The sequence below is a fragment of the Trametes versicolor genome (genome assembly GCF_000271585.1).
Source record: "Trametes versicolor FP-101664 SS1 unplaced genomic scaffold TRAVEscaffold_9, whole genome shotgun sequence".
In the NCBI taxonomy this organism is placed as follows: domain Eukaryota; kingdom Fungi; phylum Basidiomycota; class Agaricomycetes; order Polyporales; family Polyporaceae; genus Trametes; species Trametes versicolor.
In genome coordinates, this window is record NW_007360329.1 from 257349 (window position 1) to 276019 (window position 18671).

Below are 18671 nucleotides of genomic sequence, written 5' to 3' on the forward strand. Positions count from 1 at the left end.
CGGCTGCAAGTGCCTGCGCCGCTGGGCTGGGCGATCTGGGTATGTCGTCGCTGCGAATTGACTTGTCTGCTCAGCGCTCACACATATTTTTGACCTGCAGTTAATAACCCGAACTGTTGCACGGGTACCCACAACGCCCTGGAGACCTGCCCCTCCTCTAGCGTTGAGTCCTACTCTTATTTCAGTAAGTTATTCTTCTTCGGTGGGATTCCCGATTTCGTTGAGCTTGTATACCGCAGAGGACAGCTGCCCGGATGCCTATGCCTACGCGTTCGACGATCCCACCGGGCTCAACCATTGCGACTCCGCTCTCCAGGCCGACTACACCATCACTTTCTGCCCGTGATGGATGAATAAGAACTTCGGCCTGCCAAGATGGAGCTCGCCTTATCGGTCGTCACCGTTATATGCTGTGGAAGGCTTGTGATTGCTGGGTATGGCGCATATGTGCGATAGGATGAGGCTATGATATATCGTCACTGTGTTCACTCGGGGCTCAGCGAACGCGCTCTTGACAAGGTGTAACCAACCGGCCGACGTGTTCCTTCCCCGTTCATCTTCCGGCGAAGCCGTCCGTGACGTATGTTTACTGCACCGTGGTGATAGGGCCCCGTCTAGTCTCCGTGGCTGACTATATAGGAGATGACAGTCGATCTACGTATATAGTCTGCGACGAGGCGCGGGACTTTTGCAGGAGGGTCCCCTCTCGTCCCGATTAGGAAATAGACGCTCGAGTGCGAAGCTCTCCATGTCGGTCGCGGACGCTCTGCAGTTCTTAAGACCCAATTTAACGATCCACAGAGGTTTATATGCCAAACAGAAGGCATCATGAATTTAAACCATGCCGAAACATTGATGTCTTGCAGCAACACGAAGGCCGCTGTGTTGACTGCTGGGACACCCAGTAAGCGCCAGGTTCTATGCCCGAGTACCCCGAGAAGCCTCGCCTTCAGCGCAGATTCCGTTCAAAATTTACGAAAAGTGGCATGAGCTCTCTTTTATGACGTTTTGAGTGAATGATATACTCTACATGTACTCCGGTGTGCTGTGTGCTCTACAATTTGAGTCAAACGCCGTGCGAACGCTTGAGCGCCTGTCTCGGCAATGTCCGAAAGCCCACCCTCCTCCAAAAACCGACGTCTCACACCAGACTAGGCCCCGTCGTCCGAGTCTCTCCGGCGCCGAAATAGCCCTCTCCTCCTATTTTCTCTTGCACAACGCAGACCCGCTCCGAGTTTTCATAATTGAATACCACCGCCAAATTGTATGTTGGCCTCGCTCGATATCGATTCCTCGAACACTAACTGCGTATTTTATGATCCCCGGGCATCAACAGTAAGTAGTGCTGACTTACGAGCCGCCGTGTGGGTGCGACCTGGAGCGGGGTGCAGGGCCGCCGCTAGCCGTTAATAAAGACTGTGCACACTCTACGCCATACCGCATGCTTGTGATTTGCAAACTTGCGGATTCTCGGCCATGGTGGTCGTTCTAGGAGGGGGCCCGAGATCGGTCTGCCGCTTCTCCGCGCGTCGCGTACACTCATCCTGCTTAGCTACCCGTGGGAATTTGGCTGAAATCTAATCAAGGGTGGTGTGACAAAACCTCGGCTGCTCTGCCGTCCCCGTTCGTTCGCCCCTCCGTCCCCCTCCGCCATGTCCAAGAGAATCCGCATCTTCACCGCAGAGGACGTCGAGAGGCACTCGACGGCGTCCGACTGCTGGGTCACTCGTAACGGCAAGGTCTACGATGTCTCCGCCTTCCTCCCGGACCACCCCGGAGGGGACGACCTCATCGTCAACTTCGCCGGCAAGGACATTGGCGCGATCATGAAGGACGCGACGGAGCACGACCACTCGGACTCAGCCTACGACATGCTCGACGAGTACTGTATTGGCAGGGTGCGCGCTGGGGAGAACATTGTCAGCGAGGGTGCGTTTTCACGTGTTACGCCGTCCGAGATAGGTGCTTAGCTACGCGTTAGATTGGGAGGCCACCGACGACTTCGAGCCAGAGGAGACGGACGTGACCGCGGACTTTGAGAAGAATGAGTTCCTTGACCTCCGGAGGCCTCTGTTCTGGCAGGTCTGGGAGGCCAACTTCTCCAAGGCGTATTACATGCAGCAGGTACACCAGCCGCGGCATACCCCTGAGTCCCCCCGTCTGTTCGCGCAGTGGTACCTCGAGGTCAGTGCTCAACGCCGAAATGCAAATGCCGTGTGTGCTCAATCATACTGCCCTAGATGTTCACTCGCACGTCGTGGTACATTGTGCCCATGATCTGGTTGCCCATTGCTGCGTACATCTTCGTGCGCTCCCTGGTCCAGTTCTCTATTGGATCTTACGCGCTCCCTCTCTTCACCACCGACCCTGGTGCACCTCTGCGTGCCGCTGCCGCTGGACGCATTGTACCTTCCGCCTTCGCCAAGGCGATTCCTTGCTTCCTGGCGGGTAACCTCATCTGGACACTCCTGGAATACGGTTTCCACCGCTTCCTGTTCCACATCGACGGCGCGCTGCCGGACCACGCTGCGGCGTTGACCCTACACTTCCTGATGCATGGAATCCATCACTACCTACCCATGGACAGGTGAGTCTAGCGCGCTGCGCTGTTGCGCGCACGTTTGCTTATTATATAAATAGGCTGAGGCTGGTCATGCCGCCTCTGATGTTCTCGGTCCTGTCGTACCCGATGACACAGCTCGCGCATTTGCTGTTCCCGCCGTCCATGGCAAATGGTATCATTTCGGGTGCTTTCGTCTTTTGTGAGTGCACAAATCACTGGTGTGGTCGCATAACCTAATTAATATACCTCAGACGTCCTCTACGACTGCACGCATTACGCGTAAGTCAACTGTTGCTCAGCGTCATGTCAATGTTTACTCACCGCCCTCAACAGCCTCCACCACACGAGACTCCCTGCCTATGTTCGCGAGCTGAAGAAGTACCACCTTGCGCACCACTACAAGAACTTCGACCTCGCCTTCGGCGTGACGAGCAAGCTCTGGGACTACGTCTTCAACACTGTTCTGACCGTTTAGAGACGTGTAGGAACACGATTTTCCCGGCCAAAACCCATCCTTACGTGCACATAATATCGGGATTCGACTTGTTCTTTTAAGTACCGCTACACGCCACTAATGACGTTCCCTACAGTGTTGGGACGTTGCATATCATCCTCCCCCACTGTCTTAGTTTTGCCTTGTCATTTGATCATGTTGTAGATGGTGTTATAGTCTGCAAGAATAACATCGGATACCCCCTCCCCCTTGCTGGCTAGTGCACGCTCAGCAAGTACTATACGTCCTCAAAGACCTGAGGTTTATTATGTTACAAGCCTTGTCAGACTTGGCATGAGGTGGTCATCGAACGACGGAGCGTAGATATCGTCATGGAGACATGGACACAATTTCACCTCCTTGACCCGGCGGTGCATGGGCGCCTACATCCTTACGTTGTGTCCCTCAGCACACGCGCCGCGCGACGCACACGACCTTCATACGACACTGCGACCCTACACGACCCTCGCATAGGCTTATCACTCAGACAACGGCTCAGTCCTCCCCGAATACTATAAAGGCCTGTGCAATCTAGACTGAGCTCAGCTCTGCGTTGATGTTCAACCTCTCCATCCCGTCTATCCTCCAGCTGCTCTACGGGACTCTCCTAGTCCAAACCTACGCGCATATTATCGACAAAGCTGAATCTGGGACTGGAATGGGACTATCAGGAAACGAACACGGACGCAATGTGGTAGCGAGAGGGCATGTACCGCTTGACGTGGAAGGGTACCCTGCCGCGCCGCCGGAATTGGAGCTGCAGCAGGTGCATATATACGTCCGGCACGGTACGTCATGTTTCGCGAATCTCACGCGTGTTGTGTGTATCTCATTGTTCGTGCGATCCAACGGTATTTTGCTATACCATACATTAGGCGAGCGCACTCCCGTCGGCGTGCGTATGGCGGACCCGCCCGCGAACATCCCCGAGCACTGGATGTTCTGCAACACGGCGCGGCAGTTCCGTGCGGCGGTCTCGAGCGCGACCGCAGAAGAAGGGCAGAACCTTTTGTTCCCGGCGGTGCAGACGGGGCCGGCGGCGGAGGAGTTACGGGCGCGTCGGGTTGTGGAACGGAGGGACGGCTCCACTGCGGTCGGTGAATGGTACGTCTCTTGAAGCACGCTTGCGTATTGCGGGTGGTCGCGACGTTATGTCTTGCTCATTGCTGACTTCCCTCATTCAGTCTACTCGGAGAGCTGACTGATGTCGGCCGTGAGGTGCGTCCACCGTGCCTTCCGCTTGGAGCGGATATCTGTTAGCGCTCTCGCTAACATAGCCGTAGTCGACATACAATTTCGGTAGCTCTCTCAGGAAGCTATATGTCGATAAGTATGTTCTTTGGCTGTTCCACCTCATGCAGCCATTCTCATTGACGCTCACCTAGGCTCAAGTTCCTGCCTGACGTCGTTAACTCGAATGACGAACTCTACTTGCGCTCAACGAATATGCCGCGTACGATCGAGTCGCTGCAGCAGATCACTCACGGCCTGTACCCCATGACAAAACACGCAAAGGATTTCGTACCTTTGCTCAGGATACGGTGAGTTCAGAACACTGGTGAGCACGCCGAACGTAAATGCATATACGGTGTCTCGGCAGGAACGGCAAGGATGAGAATCTATTTGGGAACACGATGGCTTGCAAGCGTCTCGAAGTCCTTCAAATCGGCTTCGCCCATGGTAAACTCTCCCCTAAAGCACGAGTCCGAATGTATGACTAGATATTTGCGTCATAGCTGCTGCCGCCGCCTGGAACACGACACTAGAACCTCTGGACAAGAAGCTCTCCAAGTTTATCGGCGGGAATCCCGTTCGTCTGGACGGCAAACCCCGGGCATCGGGCATATTGGATACAGTGGGTTCTACGACGTATAGCTGCGACACTCGTTACTCATAGTCGGTAAGGTTCGTGCTGCAGACGCGCACGGCGTGAAGGTGCCTTCAGAGTTCAAAGAAGCAGGCGTCTTGGATGTGATTGTAGGCACCTTCATTTGCCCCTTGTATGTATGGTGAACTAATATGACTTCGCAGGAGAAGGCTGTGGTCCATGAATGGTTCGCAGGGTGTGAGACGCCCACTCGATTATCTCTTCCTAGAGCCCTCTCATTGACAGGCCTTGTTCACGATAGACCGCACTGAGGAAGTACGCAGACTAGGAATGGGCCCGCTTCTCAGCGACCTTGCGCAGAAAATGCAAGCCAAGGCAGAAAACAGCGACGCCAATGTCGCGAAGATTCTCATTCACAGCACGCACGACACCTGCCTAGCTGGTCTCTCCAACACACTGGACATATTCGACGAGAGGTACGTTACCCCCGCTATGCACTCACATACTCACTGCATGCTCACATTAACGTGCAGATGGCCTGCTTTCACCGCTGCCGTTACGTTTGAGCTGTTCAAGAAGCACACGCCAGCCGTCCAGCCCGCTTCTGCGTGGCAAAACGTGCTGTCGATGTTCGGCCGCGATCGAGAACCGACGGAGCACTGTACGTTTTTGTGACGCGTCCACCATTCAGACCCCACATTCTAACGCGCACCGGCCACGCCCCAGACGTCCGCGTCCGCTATCAGAACCAAGACAAGGCTCTGCCTTTTTGCGCACAAGAGGGCAAGCATCTCCCGGGCTCGCCCGAGTTCTGCACTCTTGCAGCGTTCCGTGAGCGGGTGCTGGAGCTCACGCCGACCAACTGGGAGGCGGAATGCGCGTATACGCCCGTCAACAAGCTCAAGGAGCGCGAGGAAATACAAGCGGCTGCTGCGCTGGTCATTGCGAAGCCGTGACCGACTGATAAGGATGGGGCGGACACTCGCTAGACATTCATTCCTCGTATCTATCACTACACTCTGGGGCCCACTATAGATGTACACGCGTTGAATTGAGGCTGTACACTCGAGCACTCAGTACTCAGTTCAGTTCACAGTACGAGCCCTCCTCCAAGTACGGGGACCGGGCCGGTCGATTAGTCGCTCAATTACCCCGGATTGATGGGTCCTCGACGCGCCTCGCCGCCACCGCGATCGTGAACTCGGACTACCACCATGAGTGTCTTCTCAGAGAACTCCTACCGTGCAATGCGCCTCTACACCATACCACCCAACCGGCAGACATATCCTCAACTACGCCATGCGTGACCGGCAGACGAGTGCCATTAGTTCACGGTCACCTGTCCATCTTCCCCGGATTGCCGAGCGCCCCCACACCCGGAGTACTTAGGCTTAGTGTGTCGTCTGGCGGGTACGTACAACCCGCTCTTTTCTTCCCTCCCACTCACTGCGCGAGCAGGCTCACCCTCAACGATGCGCAGGTCCTCGTTGCTCTCGCGCTCGGCTCTGCGAAAGCTCTCAACAGCAGCATCATCGTCGCGTCTCACGCTCTCAGCAGTCGAGGGGCCACTCGAACCTCCGCTTGTCTCAAAGACGCTCCCAGCGTACTTCCGCGACGACATCTTACGAATACACGGTGCCCGCCCTGCTCTCATCGCCCGACAAGAGCAGGCGCGCCCACACGGCGGGCCGCGCTCGCGCAACCTCGACGACGCGACACACCTCGCATGGGACTTTGGCGAGTTCGACCGGCACATCCAGGCGCTCGCGCGCGGTCTGCTGGACCTCGGCGTGAAGAAGGGCGACCGCGTGGGCGTGATCATGGGCAACAACAGGTGCGTCGCGGTCTCAGGACGGGGCGCTCAGCCATGGAGCGCTACAATGTACGGCGCTCACGTTCGACCCGCGCCGACAGTGCATATGCCTGCCTACAGTGGGCGTGCGCGAGCATAGGCGCGATCCTCGTAACGCTGAACCCGGCATATCGCCTCCCGGAGCTGGTACGTGCGCCGCCGCGATCGCGAGGGTCTGGTCATGGATAACGAACTCTGTGTGCGCGGGGGTGCAGGTGAGCACGCTCAAGCTCGTCGGGGTCAGCCACCTCTTCGTCGTCCCGCGCATCCGCTCGTCCGCGTACGTGCGCATGCTGTGCGACGCATTCCCCGCGCTCGCGAACTCGCACCCGGGAGACATACAGGAGGCGGCGCTCCCCGCGCTCAAACACCTCGTCGTGGTGGACAACACGGGGGAGTTTAAGCAGTTCGAGCGCGAGATGGAGGGCGTAAGGCCGGCGGTCGACTTTCGCGAGGTGATGGTGTGGCGGGAGGATACGGCGGAGCGGAGGAGGGTTGAGGATATTATGGCGGGGCTTGAGGTGGACGATGTGATTAATTTGCAGTTCACGAGGTGCGTACGGCTGCTTGTACTGGGGAAACGCAGGTCTCATTACGAGCCCGTGAGCAGTGGAACAACCGGCGCGCCGAAGGCTGTATCTGTGAGCGAAACATTCACAAGTAATTCAGTCACCAGTTTTGATTGATATCGTGCATCACAGCTAACGCACCACAACTTGTTAAACAACGGGATATCAATCGGCCGCTGCATGCACCTAACACCGTCCGACAAACTATGTACGCGCACATGGCCCTTCATCCCTTCGTGACGCTGACCTTACATCATAGGCAACGTGCCGCCACTATTCCACTGTTTTGATGAGTGCTTCGCCACACTTTGACGAAACCGCCTTGACTTACCTCGCCTCCGCGACGCACGCCTCGTCCTAGGAAACCTGGCCGCATGGACACATGGGGCATGCATCGTCTACCCGTCTGAGATCTTCAGCCCGCCCGCGATCGTGGACGCGGTCACGCAGGAGCGGTGCACTGCGCTGCATGGCGTCCCTACGCACTTCCTTGGGGTCCTCGCGGAGGTGCAGCGGCGGAGGGCGGACGGGGAGAATGTCGACGCGCGAAGCTTGCGGTAAGTCTGTGGAGGTTGGTTTCCGGGTATATCTGATGCGACTGTCTGGGGAATGCAGGACGGGTATCGCGGCTGGCTCACCGATACCCATTGACCTGATGAAGCAGCTCATCGAGAAACTGAACCTGACGGAGCTGACGGTAGCCTACGGAATGAGTACGCCTTCGTACCTGACCCACCTTTGTGCGGCATAGCTGATTGATATTTCTCCTGCAGCGGAGACTAGGTATGCGCCACTCGTCAGGATTGTACGGGAACTCGTGTGCTCACATGTAGCAAAGTCCTGTGTCGTTTCAGACCACGCCCGATGACCCGGTCATCAAACGCGTCGAGACGGTGGGTAGGATACTCCCGCATGTCAAGGCCAAGATTGTGGACCTCGAGGGACGCGTTGTGCCCGTTGGGACGCCTGGCGAGATTCTCGTTGCTGGATATCTTCTGCAGAAAGGGTAGGTGCCTCCGTGGTATTCTCGCCAGCATAGACATTGACAGCGAACAGGTACTGGGGTGACCCAGAACAAACAGCACACGTAATGCAGACAGACGAGAAAGGGACCTTGTGGATGCACACAGGCGACGAGGGGATCATGGACGAGGAAGGCTACCTCAGGAGTACTTTTCCGTCCAATTCCGCTCATCTATGCCTTGCTAACCCATGTACCCTTAGTTGTGGGGAGAATCAAGGACATTATCATCCGTGGCGGAGAGGTGCGCTCAGCCCACCCACATCCCCGGCTACATTCTGATGGAGCCTTGGTCGCAGAACCTGTTCCCAGTGCAGATAGAGAACGTGTTGACAGCCCACCCGCACATCCGCGAGGCTGCGGTAGTCTCCGTGCCCGACCCGAAGTACGGGGAGGTCGTCGGGGCTTGGATCGTGCGAGAAGCACAGACGGCGATTTCCAAAGAGGAAACGCGGCGCGTCGTCGCGGACGGAATGAACCCGCAGGTGCGTCGTGCCCCCGCTTCTATTCGTCTGCGTCGGAGTGCGTCGGAGTGCGGTGTGCGCAGACTGGTGTCGGTAGCGCAAAACTGCCGCACTAGGTTAGCCGTACGCACACGCACCGCGGCCGTCGCTATTGCCCCCGCACCGTGCGCTGATCACGACCCCTTTCCCCTTTATTCTATCAGAACTCGCCGGCATGGGTGTGGTTCCTGGGGGAGGACGGGGTGCCAGAGGAGATTCCGAAGACGGCGAGCGGGAAGGTGCAGAAGCACATCCTGCGGGAGTGGTCGAAGGAGCTCGCGCGGAAGGGCATTGGCCGTACGTCTTCGGACGGTCGGTAGTGTGCGTGGCAGATGTTCCTGCGCTGCGATCCGCGACGCAGTGGCGGCCAACATAGCTGCAGGTATCGTAGAGGGAAGTGCTGTATCTATAGTTGTCATTCACTCAAGACGTAAACGAGCAGGCGAGCGGTGGGCGGGTGGGTGGGGGTTCTTCCAGGGTTCGGCCGCAGTGTCACTACGTATGCGCCCTGCAGCTACGTAGTCGCGCTAGATAATCTTCTCCCGCTGCAGCAGGACCCCTGACAATCCTCCTGGATGCCTTACACGGTGGGTCACAAAATATCGCGTTTTGGTCCGGGCCAGATTTGGGGCCTCGGACGCGGTTTTAGTCCGCGCCGTGTGTAAGGCGTACGCCTCAGGGGACTCGATTTGGTCCGGGGACTGCGTAAGGCCTTTCATGAACCGGAAATTCCGCTCGACGCGACCCCCAAATCTCGTCCTGAACCAGAGTTGGTCCGGGTGTGTGTACTATCCCTGTACGGGATATGCAAAGGATTTGGCCATTTCGTCCATTATGAGTGCATCCCTGTGCATGATGCCACCAAACCTCGCCAGGTGGTCCAGATTGGTCTTCTGCACATGCCTCAGAATATTATTTCCCTCAAAGAGGATGCGAACTTGCCTCGGAGCGCTCACTTCCGGGAGGACGACCTGATTCTCGCCATGTAATGCAACGGCGGTTACCGTCAGTCACGGTGGTACATTTGAGCTCCGACTCGGCAGTTGTATATGATGAGCTCTGGGTGCAGACGGGCAGGAGGACGCATCCTGGACGCGTCCCTCCTGCGTCAGCCACCGCTTACGAGCAGGCAAGCTCGCTTGCAAGGCGGAGTCCAAAGCAGGCACTCTGCGAGAGGACATGAGATACAAGATGTCTCTGGGTGTGGAACGGGCTCTCAGAGCAGTTATCGGGCATGTATATCAAAATCCTAGTGTCTATGCAGGACTGCACACGAGTATTCAAGTTTATTGGTGGGGAGCCTGGCTATAGATCTAAATATAAGACATCCGGAAAGCGCGTACATTGGCCTCCCAAAACTACCTTTTCTCAACTCCACCTTGCATTCCTTCGCCGATACACCTCAAACTTCATACACCATGCGATATAGCTCTCTACAACCACCGTACGAAAGTCGAGTGCGAACGGACATGCTCTCCCCGCGGAATGCGCAATTTGCATTACATGTCGCTATTTGCATATCCCGTACAGGGATAGTAAGGCATCGCGCATCCAGGCCTGAGCCCATTTTGGTCCGTTCTGTGTAATTGGCATATATCTAGAGCTCCCGTAAGCCCGATTTTGGTCCGGGCACTGTGTAAGGCATCTGGGAGGATTGTCAATGTCAGGGGTCCCGCTGCAGCCTGCGCTTTGGACGCAATCAGGGGTACTGATAAGGGGACGACCTATGACGCAGTCCGTTGCGCGCCCTGCCCTGCCACGCGCAAAAACTCGGTAGGCCTTCCGTTTGCGGCAAAAACACGGTCACGAGCGCGCGTCTGGCGCGCTTCGGGCACATTGGGAGCGCGTCATTGCCGCCGGCACGGAGGGGCCGAGGGGTGCCGGAGAGCCGAGAGGGCTAAAAGAGGTCGTATGATGTCACGGCCCGGGGGAAGACGTCGGTGATTCGTGAAAGAGGGCGTACGGCTCACAGATTCTCTTCGACAAGTGGCGCGCACAGCTCAGCTCACGCGCAGATAAAGATCACCTGCATTGGGCCCGCCGACCCTGCACATCTCTGCTCTCAACCACCACCACCTCCTCCTCATCCAACCCACCCAACTCGACATCCACCATGCCCGAAGGAACCATGAAAGCGCTCTGGTACAGCGAGGTACGCGTTCTACCTCCGCGTTCTCCCACAGTCGTCTAATCACGATCGCGTCGTGTCCAGCCTCAAAAGTTCGACATCCGGGAGGTACCCATCCCCAAGTGCGGCGACGACGATCTTCTCCTCAAGGGTACGTTCGAGGCCTGTGCACCCTTCGCCGCGCCATTGGCTAAGGTTATACGCATATAGTCACCCTCTGCGGTGTCTGTGGAACCGACGCGCACATCCACGACGGCGAGTTTATCGCAACCTTCCCCGTAAGTCCGCGCCTTCATGATCGTCCTGCGGGATCGCACAGCTCACGCTTCTCCCATCAGCTCATCCCCGGACATGAAGCGATCGGGCGCATTGTCGAGATGGGCAAGAACGTAAAGCCTACGGACTTTGCGATCGGCGACCGCATCGTCGCGGACGTGGGCACCTCTGTATGTCTCTGTTGTGCCGCCCACACATCTCCGCATCCGCTCACGAAGATCCCGCGTCTCGTACGTAGTGCAACAACTGCTTCTACTGCAGGCGAGGCCAGGCCGTCCTCTGCGAGAACTTCAACGCGCGCGGCGTCACCCAGGACGGCGGCTTCGCGGAGTACATCGTCTACCACCAGAGCAAGTGCTACAAGATCCACAACCTCACCGACGAGGAGTCCACGCTTCTCGAGCCCGCGGCATGTGCCATCCACGGCCTCGACAAGCTCAATCCGCCAGTGGGCATTGACGTGCTCCTGCTCGGCGCGGGTCCGACCGGCTTGATCCTCGCTCAGCTGCTGAAGCTGAACGGCGCTCACCGCGTCACCATCGCCGCGAACAAGGGTATCAAGATGGACATCGCCAAGAAGCTGAACGCCGCCGACGAGTACATCGAGCTCGACAGGACAAACCCCGCCGCGCAGTGGGAGCAGCTGAAGAAGGACAACCCTTACGGGTTCGACGTCGTCGTCGAGGCCACCGGCGTCGAGAAGCTCGCGCAGGACAGCATCAACTACGTCCGCCGCGGCGGAACGATCATGATCTACGGTGTGTACGAGAACAAGGCGCAGATCCACTGGCCGCCGTCCAAGATCTTCTCGGACGAGATCAAGGTGCGTTTTCTGCCATTGGCTCAAAGCTAACTACTCACATGCGAGGCAACAGATCATTGGCTCGTTCTCGCAGGCGTTCTGTTTCCCTCGTGCAGTGGCATACCTGGACGGTGGCAAGGTCAACGTCAAGGGCATGGTAAGAAACAGCCTACAGACACCCTCGAGCATGGGCTAAACATCATCGTCTACAGGTCACGGATGTCTTCCCGCTGGCAGACTACCAGGGTGCGCTGGACAAGATGAGCAGCCGTGGCGCGCTCAAGATCGCGATCAAGCCCTGAGGCTCTGAACCGCACACGGGTTGAAGTTGTGAACGGCAGGGGCGCCGTACTGTACGTATAGAAAGCCGAGCACGTATTGTATCGTTATGTCGACGACGTTTTCTGAAATGCAAATATACCCTCGAGCAATGTTCCCCACCGCAGCTAGCGGTTGGCGCATTCACGCGGGAAGGCCGGCGCGTGCAGACGATCCTGGGATCGAAGTGGCAAATGCCAGTGTTGTGGTATACGAAGTCCGCTAGCTGTCCGTGGAAGCAGTCTCCGCAGAACCTGTGATTATGCTACAAATGCGAAATTCGTGACGACCGTCCATTAATGCCACGATATCAGCGTATCGAAATGACGCCTCGGCTCCCTTTCGCCCACAACGTCGGGCCAGCCACGAGCAAAGACGTCTGCTTCTCGGAGCTCCTGCTCTTCACGCAAAGAGGTCGACGATGATCGTGATGATGCCGAGCACTTCACAGACGCCGCGAAGTCAGCAGCACGTTCATTAGCTCGCACGGATATGCATGCGCGGGAACGGAGGAGCGGGAGGGGAGAAGAGGGAAGGGAAAGAGCACACACCGATCTCGACGCCAATGAGCGCGATGACGATCTGCTCGAGGCGCTCCGCGTGGCGGGAGGTGACGGTCTCCTTGAGGAGCTGGAGCATGTCCTGCAGGACCTCGACGCGCGCGTTGAGCAGGTCGATGCGCTGCGGGATCTCGAGGTACCCGCGCGCGGCGTCGTAGAGCGGCTGCAGGTCCGGGTACGTCTGCGTGTTACAATGTGCGCGTCAGATAATCAGCAAATCCGGCATATACAGACGAGGGGAGGCGCGTGCGTACCCAGAAGACCTCCTGAAAAGCAGCGGGAACAATGGTGAGCGGGCGGGCAGCGCGGCTGGAGTGCGGGGGTACGTACGGGCGAGTCGAGCACCGAGCCGACCGAGTTGATGTTCGTGCGCAGCAGGAAGAGCTCGCCGATCTTGCGCATGATCTCCTTGTGGCTCATGTCTATCTTGCCCGTCTCGCTGATGATCTCGGGTATGTCCTTCGTCTCTTCTATCGTCGTCGAGATGAGTTTCTCAAACTAGAAGCACCCCGCGTGCGAACGTGCGCGCGCCGGCGGGCGGGGAGAACATACGCATATGAATTAGTTGGTCAGTGAGTGGTTATCAATCGCGGGTGGCGCCCGGGATGTCGGCGGACTTACGAGCGATATCTTGACGGACTGCGCGAGCGCGTGCGAGAGCGAGAGCTTCGTCCTGCGGGGAAGCGGAAGCTTCGGTGAGCGCGCGCCCCGCGTAAGCGTGAGGTCAGGCGAGGCCCTCACATGTAGCTGGACCCTTTCCGGAGCGTGATGACATCGTTGTATATCCTGGGACGAGCGGTGAGCGCGCGGGGAGCGGGGCAGGCGCGGGGCCGCTCACCTGCTGTAGCTAGCATAGTAGAAGTTCAGGTCTTCCATTTCGACGTCCTGCGGCGCTGCGGGGACGTGAGTTCAGCATGTCGTGTCGGAGTTGGCGAGGGGGCGCCGCGTACCTAACCGCTCGACCTCGAACCGTTTTCTGGGAGCTGGCGTTAGTTTGTGCTATATGGAGTTACGCGCTTGGTGCGCAAACTCACATGGAGGAGAGGAAGCGTTTTTCTTGCGCCTCGGTCATGCCCCAGAGGACGACGGTGCCATATTCGAATATGAATATTTCTGCCTCGGTCGGGGCCTCTGCAAACTTGCTCTTCTTCCTGCTCTTGCCGTTCGCCGGTTCAGGCGCACCCTCGACGTCAGACGTCCCAGGTGCAAGTTCAGGCACGCCGAGAAGGTCGCCTGTCTGCCCAGGCTCCCGCGACTCTCCTTGGAAGTGCACGCGGCTCTGCGTGGCAGGTTGATCAGTAGACGAAGCGGGCTCGTATACGTATGGGGTGTAGATGACGTCGACAATTGTCCGGGGGTTCGTGTGGTACGAGTTGCGGCGCGCGTTAAAGAACTTCATAAGCTCCGGGAAGCGGTAGGAACTGTGCGCGACGCGTCAGGAAGCGGGCACAGGGAGAATGGAGGGGGTGGGGCGCACCTCGCGGTCGCGTACGCGGTCACCCGCGGGAGGGATTTTGCCTTCTTCTTGGTGAGGCGGAGCGCATCTCTGCGCGCGGTGCCAGCGGGTATGAGGTCGATCTGGTTGTAGACCTAGCTCATGCGGCGACACGAGGGGGAAGCGGGGACGCTCAGCATCACGAAGCAGGATGCATTCGCACCGTGGAAGGCGAGCTTACCTCGACGTCCTCCGGCTCGTCCTCGTCCTCTTCCTCTTCGCTGTCTGCGAGGGTGCCGGAACCTTCGCCACCCTCGTCGCGGTCGCGGTCGCGAGGGGGGTGCGACGGTTGGGCGGCGGTGGGCTGCTGCAGGAGAGGCTCTGCGTGCTCTGGCAGGACCTTGAGCTTCCCGGCAACCTTGGTGGAACGGTTGGCGCCGCGGGCCTTGGGTTCTGCGGTGCTGGATGCGGCGAGAGCCTGGGCCTTGGGCCCTGATTGGCTGGAGGACATATGGGCTGGATATTGTCGGGCTGGGGAAGAGCCTGGCAAACGCGGAAGGGGGAAGGAGGGCGCGGTGGCAGACGGAGGCAAGAATCGAGGCTGGATCCGGCTGAGTGTGAGTATGAGATCATACGCGAGCGCCCAGCGCGTCTCGCGGGCTTGTCCGTGAAACGTGTGCTTATCGTGCTTACGGCCGTGGATTAGCCGATGTAAGTCCCGCGCGTAAGGCGGTTAGAATGTGGTGTATGCCGGTTTATTACGTGCGTAAGGGTCGAGTCGAGGCCGGGGCTCCCGCGCGCGCACGCAGAACACCGCTCGCCCTCGCTTTCCCACCGCCGCTAGGAATGTGCATTCACTAAACGGCTTTATTCCACACTCGCCCTCCCGCTCTTCGCGAACCTGAATGCCAGGCACAGGCAGCCCGGCTCCCGCGTCGGGCTCGAGAACCGCAGAGGACAAGGAGTACTTCTAGTGCGCACGCCCGCCGCCCGACGCCACTCCTGCCTTCCCGCTAACCTTCGCTCCAGCTCAGTCCTCAACCTCCCAAAGACCGCGTCCGACCACGAGATCAGGGAACGCTATCGCCAGCTCTCGATCGTCTTCCACCCAGACAAGCAGACCGACGAGCGTCGGAAGGAGGCCGCCACCGAACGCTTCCTCGAGCTCCAGAAGGCGTACGAAGGTGAGCACCGCCTAGTCTCCGCCCACGATGCACGTCTTCACCTCCGTCTCCAGTTCTTTCAGACCCGGTGACCCGGTACGTCCATTTGCATCCGCGCCACCTCCCGCGACTCACGTACGTGCCCCACTCAGTCGCGCCTACGACGCCTTAGGTCAGCCTTACCTACTCTCTCGTACATCCCGCCAAGGTTGACACTCCGTCCGTCCAGGTCCGGAAGGCCTACTGCTCCTCCAGTCCGCGGACTTCAAACATGCTCCAGGGATAGAAGTGAGCCGTCGTTCTCACGCGCGGGTGCGGCGGTTGACGTAAATATCCATCCGGCCACAGTTCGAGGAGGAATTACGGCGGCAGCAGCGCGAGCTTGCGCGCCAGCGCGTCGAACAGGCAATACACCCGAAGGGAACCGTCACCCTCGGGTTCGACGTCTCGTCCCTCTTCGACGACGAATACGAGACCGAGGATGGCTCCCCGCTCTCCCGAGGGCAAAATCTCCGCGCCGCACTCAATGATGTACGACGAGACAGCATGAGCGTGAGACACCGTGTTCAGGTAAAGTGCATCTTGACGGACCAGACCGTGCATTAATAACATTTGTATAGACGGAGATCAGCAAGAAGACATGGCTGGTGCTTTCCAGCCGTCTCACAATGAGCAACAGATTGAACCCAAGACAGCGACCGTATTACGGGTCCGCGCTGACGGGCACAGTGAAGCATCAATATTCCCCTCGCTTAGCTTTCGAGGTTCGCACTATTTCCTCTCGACGACGCGTCTGCTTCTCACCTCGCACGCCACAGGCAACCACCAATCTGCTCGCGATTTCAGGCGTCTCCGTGAAGAGCTCCTACCAAGCAGAGGCGTACACTCTCACGTGCCAGACCGTTTTGCACCCCCTTCTCTTCCTGCAGCCTTTCACGTACGAGAAGGGGAACACCCTCCTTCTGCCACCCGTCAACTTGTCGCTTGCGCGGCAACTGTTCCCGAAGTCGCCCATGCAGGGCGTGCTCGACGTTGGGTTCACACCGACCGGGCCCAGAATTACTGCGGCCGTGTCTTCTTCTGCGTTCCACGACAGCTTGCCCGCCGGAGAGGTGCCCCCGGAGGACCCTTCGGGCGCATTTGCCTTCCGTGCCCCGTCCGTGTCTGGACTCGCATACTACACCAGTGAGTGGCAGTTCGGGTTCGATCTCGCCGGCCCTGCGACCGGCCTGAACGGGCGGTACGGCCTCTCCTTCCTCGAGCTCGGGGTGCACCTCCAAGCCGTGCTGCGCTTCGGGCTCGCCGGCCTCTCCTGGCTGTTCGGCGGCGAGTGGCGGGGCGACAATGCGGCCGTGGGGGCGAACGTCAGCGCTAACGTCGACGGCGTCACCCTGCGCGTGGAGTGAGTGCAGTCCGCGCCCGAGTCATCCGCTGAGGGGCTGACGGCGGTTTAGTGCGACGTATTTCGGGCAGACGCTCACGCTCCCGGTCGTCCTCTCGCGCGAGCACAACAACGCGCTCGCGTTCTGGACGGCGGTCTTCCCGTCGACGGCCTTGAGCCTGATATACTACTTCAGGATACGGCCGCGCCGCCGGGCGCAGCGGACACAGTCAGCGTTCTGCTTGCCTCAGACGGTTCGGCGGGGGTTCTCACGGCTTCGTGCAGGTTCTTCGACGACGCCCGCCGGCAGTTGCGGGAGGAGAAATCCGATCTGGTCCGCCAGTGGAAGGAGACGGTTTCGCTTCTGCAGGACACCGCGCAGCGACATATGCGGGCGGAGGAGGCATGTGACGGTGCGTTTCGCGGTCGCGGTTCGGGGGAGCCTGATTAATTCTGAGAGCGCTCGCTGCTCCCACAGGGCTCGTCGTTCTAGAAGCCCGCTACGGCCCATCAGAGCAGGACGGGGGCAGCGAAGGCCTGGAGGTGGACGTCACCGTCCCCGTGCAGGCATTGGTCAACGCGAGCCAGCTGTACATCCCCGGGATAAGAAGCAAGGTGAGCCCCCGGCTAGCGGGCGTGCGCGTAGCACGTTCGCCTGCCTTTCCTGTCAGCCTGATAAGCCCGCTGCTCTTCGACCGCTATCCGATGCCTGGGTCCGGGGCCTTTTGCGAGCCCTTCCTGGTCCACGGCGCCGGGTCGCGGCCGCCGCCAATGCCCTGAGCGGTCACTTAAGCTGTATGCCGTTTGCTACGCTCACGTCGGGTGGCTGGCTGCCATTGCGGGTGGGTGCGGCGGCGCACGTCGTCGTCTGCGCCTGGGCGGCGCCGTGCTAGCCTCGCCGGCGTCGCTGATTGTGCTGGCGCAGGGCCGCCTTCCCTTGTGTGCACGACGGGTGTGGGAAGGCGCGATCGAGGGCGCCCCGCGCCAGACTATCAGCGCATTAGGGTGGTGGAGGCCGGCTTCGCCGGTATCGTGCCGTCATTTGACGCATTCTGCCATCACGATAAAAATTTGCATTAGGCGGCGGTGGAGGAGGTGTTGTTCTGCTTCGGTGCTCACACACACACCCGCTCCCACAGGCTGGCATCCCAGGTTTCTTCGACCCCGTCGCGGGCGTGCCCAAGACGCTGCGGATCCGGTACAGGTTCCGCGGGCGCGCGCACTACGCAGAAATACCCGACTATATGCCGGTCGTGTTGCCCCTGAAAGGTACGTCGAACGCACCCCGCGCTCCTTCCGCAGCGGCTTCGGAGACGTAACGCTCGAGGAGGGCCGCTCGCGCGGGACGGGGGCGGTAATAATAACAGGACGCTGATATCCTTTCATCTGCCGCTGTAGATCACTGCGTCGAATGAGGGCGCGGTCGCTCTGGCGGCTCGCGCATGCCACCCCCGGCGCGGCTTCTGCGATCAGTCGTCCATCATGGGGACCCACATCCCTCGCGGTGGGCCTTCGCGCTCGCCCGGGCACGCTGCGCTGCGCCGCTCGCAGCGGGGACGCCCACCCCTGCGCTGCACACTTCCTACCGTAGTCATTCAGTCGTCAGTCTCGCGAGCACTCAATAGAAGCGCCACACACCGGCACGTTTCGCCCCTCGGTCTAGTCCTTGCCCCCCATCGAAAATCAGAAGGCGTCGAGCGCGCAGAGCGTGCCCGCGTGCGCACACCGCCGAATAGCAGCACGCATTGCCCGCCTGCCATCGCTCCGCGCCCACCCTGG

The 18671-nt window shown here is 59.1% G+C and overlaps 7 protein-coding genes across 7 annotated transcripts; 6 read left to right on the forward strand and 1 right to left on the reverse strand.

Annotated features, from left to right (window-relative positions):
• Positions 1 to 102: 102 nt before the first annotated feature.
• Positions 103 to 346, forward strand: TRAVEDRAFT_129893 (thaumatin-domain-containing protein; the record flags this gene model as incomplete). The annotated part of the gene is made up of 2 exons (XM_008043090.1): positions 103 to 184; positions 240 to 346. Coding segments are annotated over 2 exons (189 nt in total), but the record flags the coding sequence as incomplete, so codon positions are not given.
• A 1285-nt stretch (positions 347 to 1631) lies between these two features.
• TRAVEDRAFT_151873 (oxidoreductase) lies at positions 1632 to 3266 on the forward strand. The gene is made up of 6 exons (XM_008043091.1): positions 1632 to 1929; positions 1982 to 2184; positions 2241 to 2587; positions 2641 to 2762; positions 2815 to 2842; positions 2897 to 3266. The coding sequence occupies exons 1-6, from the start codon at positions 1653 to 1655 to the stop codon at positions 3036 to 3038; spliced, it is 1119 nt and encodes a 372-aa protein (XP_008041282.1). The 5' UTR covers positions 1632 to 1652; the 3' UTR covers positions 3039 to 3266.
• A 448-nt stretch (positions 3267 to 3714) lies between these two features.
• On the forward strand, positions 3715 to 5840 carry TRAVEDRAFT_38763 (phosphoglycerate mutase-like protein; the record flags this gene model as incomplete). Its single annotated transcript, XM_008042821.1, has 12 exons — positions 3715 to 3844; positions 3932 to 4160; positions 4241 to 4274; positions 4340 to 4386; positions 4442 to 4597; positions 4657 to 4736; positions 4793 to 4911; positions 4962 to 5033; positions 5088 to 5121; positions 5186 to 5360; positions 5418 to 5545; positions 5611 to 5840. The coding sequence occupies 12 exons, from the start codon at positions 3715 to 3717 to the stop codon at positions 5838 to 5840; spliced, it is 1434 nt and encodes a 477-aa protein (XP_008041012.1).
• Positions 5841 to 6356: 516 nt separating this feature from the next.
• TRAVEDRAFT_50008 (acyl-CoA synthetase) lies at positions 6357 to 9149 on the forward strand (the record flags this gene model as incomplete). The annotated part of the gene is made up of 13 exons (XM_008042869.1): positions 6357 to 6718; positions 6799 to 6883; positions 6952 to 7289; positions 7347 to 7377; positions 7565 to 7598; positions 7667 to 7862; positions 7921 to 8018; positions 8079 to 8088; positions 8144 to 8311; positions 8362 to 8474; positions 8530 to 8570; positions 8626 to 8811; positions 8994 to 9149. 13 exons carry the CDS (start codon positions 6357 to 6359, stop codon positions 9147 to 9149), a joined length of 1818 nt encoding a protein of 605 aa, XP_008041060.1.
• A 1751-nt stretch (positions 9150 to 10900) lies between these two features.
• On the forward strand, positions 10901 to 12471 carry TRAVEDRAFT_73393 (GroES-like protein). Its single transcript, XM_008043092.1, has 7 exons — positions 10901 to 10981; positions 11042 to 11108; positions 11168 to 11235; positions 11296 to 11403; positions 11472 to 12056; positions 12109 to 12192; positions 12248 to 12471. The coding sequence occupies exons 1-7, from the start codon at positions 10943 to 10945 to the stop codon at positions 12335 to 12337; spliced, it is 1041 nt and encodes a 346-aa protein (XP_008041283.1). The 5' UTR covers positions 10901 to 10942; the 3' UTR covers positions 12338 to 12471.
• A 65-nt stretch (positions 12472 to 12536) lies between these two features.
• TRAVEDRAFT_171239 (DUF155-domain-containing protein) lies at positions 12537 to 14909 on the reverse strand. Its single transcript, XM_008043093.1, has 11 exons — positions 14590 to 14909; positions 14391 to 14503; positions 13948 to 14334; positions 13864 to 13889; positions 13752 to 13806; positions 13655 to 13699; positions 13535 to 13586; positions 13244 to 13411; positions 13168 to 13179; positions 12905 to 13094; positions 12537 to 12796 (listed from the first exon to the last, which is right to left on the reverse strand). The coding sequence occupies exons 1-11, from the start codon at positions 14857 to 14859 to the stop codon at positions 12756 to 12758; spliced, it is 1359 nt and encodes a 452-aa protein (XP_008041284.1). The 5' UTR covers positions 14860 to 14909; the 3' UTR covers positions 12537 to 12755.
• A 282-nt stretch (positions 14910 to 15191) lies between these two features.
• On the forward strand, positions 15192 to 18544 carry TRAVEDRAFT_151884 (DnaJ-domain-containing protein). The gene is made up of 13 exons (XM_008043094.1): positions 15192 to 15321; positions 15378 to 15532; positions 15586 to 15607; positions 15664 to 15683; positions 15741 to 15799; positions 15860 to 16081; positions 16132 to 16275; positions 16330 to 16913; positions 16966 to 17121; positions 17178 to 17305; positions 17371 to 17507; positions 18032 to 18161; positions 18291 to 18544. The coding sequence occupies exons 1-13, from the start codon at positions 15254 to 15256 to the stop codon at positions 18305 to 18307; spliced, it is 1842 nt and encodes a 613-aa protein (XP_008041285.1). The 5' UTR covers positions 15192 to 15253; the 3' UTR covers positions 18308 to 18544.
• The last annotated feature ends 127 nt before the right edge of the window (positions 18545 to 18671 follow it).

What these genes read in the sequence shown, in the direction of transcription:
- TRAVEDRAFT_73393 (XM_008043092.1), top strand. Translation starts at nt 10,943, where the DNA reads ATGCCCGAAGGAACCATGAAAGCGCTCTGGTACAGCGAG. An exon ending in AAGCGCTCTGGTACAGCGAG is followed by an intron (nt 10,982 to 11,041) that starts GTACGCGTTCTA and finishes CGTCGTGTCCAG; the next exon opens with CCTCAAAAGTTCGACATCCG. An exon ending in AGTTTATCGCAACCTTCCCC is followed by an intron (nt 11,236 to 11,295) that starts GTAAGTCCGCGC and finishes TTCTCCCATCAG; the next exon opens with CTCATCCCCGGACATGAAGC.
- TRAVEDRAFT_151873 (XM_008043091.1), top strand. Translation starts at nt 1,653, where the DNA reads ATGTCCAAGAGAATCCGCATCTTCACCGCAGAGGACGTCGAGAGGCAC. An exon ending in GGAGAACATTGTCAGCGAGG is followed by an intron (nt 1,930 to 1,981) that starts GTGCGTTTTCAC and finishes GCTACGCGTTAG; the next exon opens with ATTGGGAGGCCACCGACGAC. An exon ending in CACTACCTACCCATGGACAG is followed by an intron (nt 2,588 to 2,640) that starts GTGAGTCTAGCG and finishes TTATATAAATAG; the next exon opens with GCTGAGGCTGGTCATGCCGC.
- TRAVEDRAFT_151884 (XM_008043094.1), top strand. Translation starts at nt 15,254, where the DNA reads ATGCCAGGCACAGGCAGCCCGGCTCCCGCGTCGGGCTCGAGAACCGCA. An exon ending in GCGTGAGACACCGTGTTCAG is followed by an intron (nt 16,082 to 16,131) that starts GTAAAGTGCATC and finishes ACATTTGTATAG; the next exon opens with ACGGAGATCAGCAAGAAGAC. An exon ending in CGCCGGGCGCAGCGGACACA is followed by an intron (nt 17,122 to 17,177) that starts GTCAGCGTTCTG and finishes GGCTTCGTGCAG; the next exon opens with GTTCTTCGACGACGCCCGCC.
- TRAVEDRAFT_171239 (XM_008043093.1), bottom strand. Translation starts at nt 14,859, where the DNA reads ATGTCCTCCAGCCAATCAGGGCCCAAGGCCCAGGCTCTCGCCGCATCC. An exon ending in ACGAGCCGGAGGACGTCGAG is followed by an intron (nt 14,504 to 14,589) that starts GTAAGCTCGCCT and finishes CGCATGAGCTAG; the next exon opens with GTCTACAACCAGATCGACCT. An exon ending in AGTCCGTCAAGATATCGCTC is followed by an intron (nt 13,412 to 13,534) that starts GTAAGTCCGCCG and finishes GGGTGCTTCTAG; the next exon opens with TTTGAGAAACTCATCTCGAC.